This window comes from Mus pahari, chromosome 5, assembly GCF_900095145.1.
Source record: "Mus pahari chromosome 5, PAHARI_EIJ_v1.1, whole genome shotgun sequence".
Lineage (NCBI taxonomy): Eukaryota > Metazoa > Chordata > Mammalia > Rodentia > Muridae > Mus > Mus pahari.
The window spans coordinates 68,423,768-68,429,997 of NC_034594.1; the positions used below are offsets into that span (position 1 = coordinate 68,423,768).

Consider the following 6,230-nt stretch of genomic DNA (forward strand, 5'->3'; position numbering starts at 1 on the left):
GAGGGATTGAAAGTTTCAGGGCAGAAAAGAATAAAAATCTAGAAGTAAGAAGAGTGAAAGATTATAGATTATTGGAGGTAGATTTAAAAGTCTTAATAAAATGTGAAAAACACAAAGCTGAAAGAACTAAAGTCCCATTCTCTTCCCCTCGGAGATATAGCATTATAGGCTAATGCCCTATAATGTCCTCTCGATTCCATGACAGCTGCGGAAGTACAGCATTATAGGCTAATGCCCTATAACGTCCTCTTGATTCCATGACAGCCGCGAAGCGAGGACGGTGAGCAGGACATGCTGAGCACTGGCTGCCCACAGGCTTGAAGCTCAGCCAGGGTAGCCCCCGAGAGTGGTTACAGGGCTTGGTGAGCCTTTCCTACCTGTGAGCATTTCCTGTGGGAGAGCCTGTGTTCTTTCCTGCACTTGTGCAGTTTCTGCCTAGAATGGCTGAATCTTTTATAAGCAGAGAGTCAGAGTCAGAATACAGTCTCTCAGAATCAAAAGCACACTGGCCTCTTAAGCATGTCACCAGTAAGCTTCAGAGCCTGCTACAGACAATCCTGAGCTCAGTTTGATGACCCCTAGCCCATCCAATCCTGCCTCAAGTGGGAGCTCTCCTCTTCTGAAGAAGCACAAAGATCCAATGGATAGCCAGCTGAGTTTGTAGGCACACTGTTTGTGGCCTAGCGCATCTAGTATGGGAATGGATACTGATGCCAGAGTCCCCTGTCTTCTAGAATTGCAGGAGGACTCTGACAGGTTCCAGTAAGGCTGGAAAGGCCCCTGATGGCCAATGAGGCTGCAGGACATCGCTGTCCCAAACCCAGCAAAGGGCCTGGATCTGGTCATTTCCCCTCTTATCCTTCCCTTTCCTGTTCAGTTTATGGTTAGATTTTTTTGCTAACAGGACTGAGATGTGCCATGAGAACTGTCAGATGTGAGCTCAGATGCAGGGCGCAACTGGAAGAGCCCTGGAAGCCCACCACAGTTTGTATAAACGTATGTAAGGGAAAGGAAGGATGATGAAGGACAGGGGCCAAGCAGGGTTCTCTGCTGGTCCTGCGGCCACTGGGCCAGGTAGTTTCTCTGGGTTCAAAGCTGCTTCTCAAGGCCAAGAACCTTGCGCCTCAGTCTAGTCCCCCCGTCTTACCCAAGAGATTAAGGTCAAATGGAAATGAAGGCACGATATGGCACACATGAATTGGAGTCTGGATGTCAGAGGCAAGTGTGAAGTTAGCATTGGTGAGTACAGAAGAGGCTTTAGCACAAGGGAGCCACGGGAATTGTAATTAAAATGTGACTTGGACACCTTGAAGAGCATTTACTTTTATTTATGAGTGCACTATAGCTGTCCTCAGACACACCAGAAAAGATGGTTGTGAGCTACCCTGTGGTTGCTGGGAATTGAACTTAGGACCTCTGGAAGAGCAGTCAGTGCTCTTAACCACTGAGCCATCTCTCCAGCCCTGAGCGTTTGCTTTTATCTCCTTTACAAATGTGTACTCTAAAGAAATCCGTGTTAATGCAACAGACAGCTCTCACTCAGAGAGGAATAAGAGAGAGTTTATTCTGAATCGGAAATGCATGACCATGGCCAGGGAACACAAATTCAGGTTCCTACAAATACCTCAACTTTTAATAGTTACAAAGGCAAAAGTAAGTCATAAGGGATTTTTCCATATACATTGATAGGGAAACCATGTAGGTAGGTGGGCTAGAGCAGAGAAGAGAGATCTCATTATAGGTTTTAGATGCTAGTTGGTAACATTCTTAGGTTTTTATTAGTTGGAGTTTAGACCTACTAAGTTAATACATTCCAAAGACTTTGACTGTTAAAGGACCAGATGCCGAGGTCGATGATAAGGGACGTCAGTGGGAACTAGAGACAGGAAAGATAATTTTGGCTTTTGACCTTCACAATCGCAATGCTCTAATGGGTTCAGCCTGCAGAACCTTTTCTACACAAGTGGTTCTCAACCTTCCTAATGCTGCAACCATTTATTATGGTTCTTCATGTTGTGGTGACCCTCAACTATACAATTATTTCCTCGTTACTTCAAAACTGTAATGTCGCTAGTTATGAATCGTAATGTAAATCTCTGACATGTGACCCCCGTGGGGGTTGCGGCCCACAGGTTGAGAACCACTGTCCTCCAGCCATGGTGTTTTTCACATAGCTTAGCGAGAAAGACTGCTTGTGTGGCTTTTTGCACTAGTTTAACACGCTTGGCTTTTCAAGGCTGTGTGAAATTCTCCCTCCCTCTGGTTTTCAACATACCATCATCTCTCTGAGGAAGGGGCAGGACCATGTATCCGAAATCTGGCCCTCCTTCAAGGTGAAGCTAAACCAAACGTAACCACCGCATGCTTGAGTAATTAGAAAACCATTTTAAAACATCCCTGCACTTCTGGCACCCAGGTTTCTATTTCCGATTATTCGCTTAAAGTGTGTAAAATGTGATGTCTACAGGTTTGCTGCTGGTTCTGTGATTTTCTTGCTGGAAATAGAGGAGAAAATAAGGGGAAAGGTTAAGCAGGTTGTTAAGCCCAGGTTCTTACCCAAGCTGGGCACACCCTAGGGAACGGAAGCAGCCATTATGACTTACTTAGTTGAGTCTAACTGGGACCACCATGGCTTAGAGTAGATAGTAAAACCTAGAGCCATTGGCTACACTCTCTTCCCACTGGCTACACTCTCTTCCCATTGGCTACACACTCTTCCCACCCAAAGGCCTGCTCTATAGGCCCTAGGCATCTGCCAACAGTTATGGGTTCTCCAGCCTACACTGGGCACAGGTGTCAGACAGCAGGAACCTGCAGCTAGAAGCCAGCTCAGCACGATTCTCCCTTCCCTCTCTGGGGCCCCTTCCTGGGGCAGCAGCTTGGAATGGCTCTCAGCTTGGGCTTCTGGTAGACAACATTTGTTCCTCCTGCAAGTATGCCCCAAAGCTGTAAAAGGCTTTTCAGAGGAGCCTACAGTGAGTGGTTATGCACAAAGTTTTCTTTCCTGACATCTTGGAAGGCCACCCTTGCCAGATGCCCTGGGCTCTGGAGGCCTGCAAGGCAGGAGGGGCTAGGCAGGCTTCATCTCAGGCCACTACCTCGCTGCTCAGGAAATGGCTTCTGTGCAGACCCCAGTTCTGTGGCCACTGTGGCAGGCATGCTGCCTCCCTGAGTGAGTGTGTATGTGTGGGGAGGAGAGCCTGGTAGAACCATTTCTTAAGCCTTTAACTGTTCATTTCTTGCCTAATTTTCTTTCCCTTCTGTCTATAGAAATATTATGGGCTGGATACAAAATGGGGCGACATCGAGCAATGGATGGTAGGCCTTGAATATAATTCTAAGACTTAAATGGTTTATAATTTAATCCTGACTGCAGTTTAATTACGCCAGGAGATTCCTACTGTGCTGTAATTTGATACTCAGAGGTCTTCCTCGGGGCATTCTGCATCTGGTGTGGTGGCCAGGCATGTGACCTGTCCCTCTGCAGACTGGACTGCTGGTGTCTGCAGGCTGCTGTTGCCTGAGGTTCCATCGCTACCTCTGCTCCCCCAGTTCTCTACATCAGAAGATTCCCCAGGGCTGGGCATGTACCCCAAGAACTTCCCAGGGAACCTCGTGTTACCCTCAGACCATCTCGCTGTTATAGTTAGAACCAGAAGAGGCCCTAGACTGTTTGCTCCCCCATGCACAGACAGCTCCCTATCTCCCCAAGCCCCACACTCCACACCCTCCCCGTTGCCTCCTCGTCTCATCTGTGCCTTTGAAAGCCCCGGCTCTCCTCCCTTCCCAAATGACTTTTCTTTTAGAACCCGTCTGCCTTCCCAGCACAGGCCAGGGCTTGCTCAGCCCCAGGGAGCTTATCTTGCTCTCAGGCCTCTCAGGAGAGATGTCCATGTGGCCAAGCTCTGGGAAAGGCCCCTTCTGGTGCTTTCCAGTGATCCCCAGAGCAAGGCCTCTTATTAAGCCACCCACCTCTTTCTATCCTGGCTGCTGTCCTGGACTTGACGCATGCTTTTGGCATTGGAGACCTGGAAATGTCTTCATCAGGGCTTCTCACTATTGAACAGCCTGAGGGAGATTCAAGGCCATCTCTACCATCTTAGATGCTATGTGCGATATAAATATCTATTGAAAGACTCATCACGTCCAGCCCGTGTCAGCAGTCGCAGTATTGTACATCCCTGAGATGTCTCTCTTCTTATCAGATCCTAAGGACAGTTAAGAGGCGGCCACTTTGACAGAACAGTAATTAGCTGTGAGCAGCTCAGTACCTCCCACATCCATTCCAGAGATAAACACGCAAAATCCTGTTTGTCCCAGAGTCCATAATGCAAGCAGGGTGACATGCACATTGAGGTTCTCTGGGGAAATTGTTTCCCTGAAGGAGAGTCAGTCCTGAGGAGAAGAGAGCTGATTTAAAAGCAGATTCCAGAGTTGGGGGTGGGGGTGGGGGGGAGTAGAAAGCAGGGTTTCATTTCTGCCCCAGTGCCTGCTCATTGCTTTTAAAGCCACCAACTATGCCAGTTATTCCAGTTCTGAAGGACGTCCCCAGAGGAGTTATGTCCCACAGTCCTGTAGTTAGAGCTTTTAGACAAAAGCAAAGCAGCAAATACTGATTTGCCATTTAGATCAGAAATGCTAGCTTCTGTGGCAGCAGGACCTTCTGGGGTTTCTAAGCTCTCTGCCTTACTGTCGCTAACCTCTCTTTGCCGTTCCATTTGCTCCGGTAGGAAGACAGCGAGCGCTACTCTCGTAGATTCCGGAGAAACACCTCGGTCAGTACCACGGTCTGTACCATGCTCCTTCACTGCAAGGGACAAGTGCACGGAGCCTTATTTGTTCCTCTAGTGGCTTAAATAGATACAGTGCTTAAGAGAGACTTGCCATTGTTGATGTACAACTGCTATTGTTACCTGAATAAAGACTGTAACTCAGCCTTCAGCATTTTGGGCTAAGCTGAGTGAAGAAAGTGTGTTTTGATTTTTTTTAAAATATAACAAAAAACTGGATATTGAACCAAGGCCTTATTTGGGTTTTACCACTAAACTTTACCTCCTACTCTACTGGGAGGTGTTTAAGTATTATTATTAATATATTATTTATGACATTGTAAAATGGCTTTTCTTGTTGTTAAGTACCAGGAGATAATTTTTATATTCATTAGGCTTATTAATAACCCTCCTTAAAAGTTACCTGTAGCATCCAGTGTTTCCATAAACAGCCCTAGGCAAACCGAGGCATACCGAGGGCCAGAGATCGCATCCTGTGAGGTCTCAGAGGGTGGCTGGTCCGCTCACTGCTCTGGAGTCGGGTCAGCAGGTTTCTTTACGGTTCGTTCATGATTGTGTTCTCGTCCTCTTTTATTAGGCTTCTGACGAAGATGAGCGCTTGTCCGTGGGTAGTCGAGGCAGCCTAAGGGTCAGTAACGGGGCGTGACTGCTTCTGCATGGCACACTGTGTGGGCGAGATCCCTCTCCCTGCTTTTAGTCCTCAGATCACAATTTCTGTGCTCAGCAGGTCCCCACCTAACTGATGAATATGTATGATATGTACGGATCCATATACAATGTATACATGTAACAATGTATATAAGCTAGCCACAGGCAGGGTGGGCTGACCTGGGCAGGGTATGGGGCGTTACTTTGTTGCTGTAGTTCCCTAGAGAGTGGCGGACATAGGTTTATGCTTTCAATAGTTTTCCCACAAGGTGAAACTATGAAACTTTGGTTAATGGTTGTCTCAGAGTCAGTATGATAGACAGGACCATGAAGGTACACTACATGCCCACCCACCCACAGGCTCTCCAGGAACGCTAACCTTGGTTAAACCATCCATAAGTCGGTTGGACTTGGGAAATAGTTCCTTTGGTCAATGAGGATCTGAGTTCCACCCCCATTCTCCTGTGAAGAAGGCTATGAATGAGTGGTGGCGGGTACTTAAAATTCCAGCTCAGAGGACAGTTTGGGAAGCTCTCTGGCTACCCAGCTTAGCCTTCTTAGTGTCAGGCCAATGAGAGACAATATCAAACAAACAAACAAAAAAACCAAATGAGGGCATGTCTAGAAATGACACCCAAGGTTGTCCACTAACCTCCACATGCACATACATGTGTGAGAAAGCATGCACAGAAGTAGCCATGCCAGGCGTGGTGGCGCACGCCTTTAATCCCAGCACTCGGGAGGCAGAGGCAGGCAGATTTCTGAGTTCGAGGCCAGCCTGGTCTACAAAGT

General features: G+C 47.5%; 1 protein-coding gene across 22 annotated transcripts in view; it reads left to right on the plus strand.

Annotated features, from left to right (window-relative positions):
- The window catches only part of Lrrfip1 (LRR binding FLII interacting protein 1), a 130,392-nt gene that overhangs the window by 74,809 nt on the left and 49,353 nt on the right, over positions 1-6,230 (plus strand). For 14 of the 22 annotated variants that reach the window (XM_029539324.1, XM_029539325.1, XM_029539326.1 and 11 more), the window contains exons 4-6: positions 3,271-3,318; positions 4,731-4,775; positions 5,368-5,418. The exons of the other annotated variants lie outside the window; for them this stretch is intronic. In XM_029539324.1, coding sequence (XP_029395184.1) covers positions 3,271-3,318; positions 4,731-4,775; positions 5,368-5,418 — 144 coding nt within the window. The remainder of the gene's footprint in view (positions 1-3,270; positions 3,319-4,730; positions 4,776-5,367; positions 5,419-6,230) is intronic. 22 annotated transcript variants of the gene reach the window in all.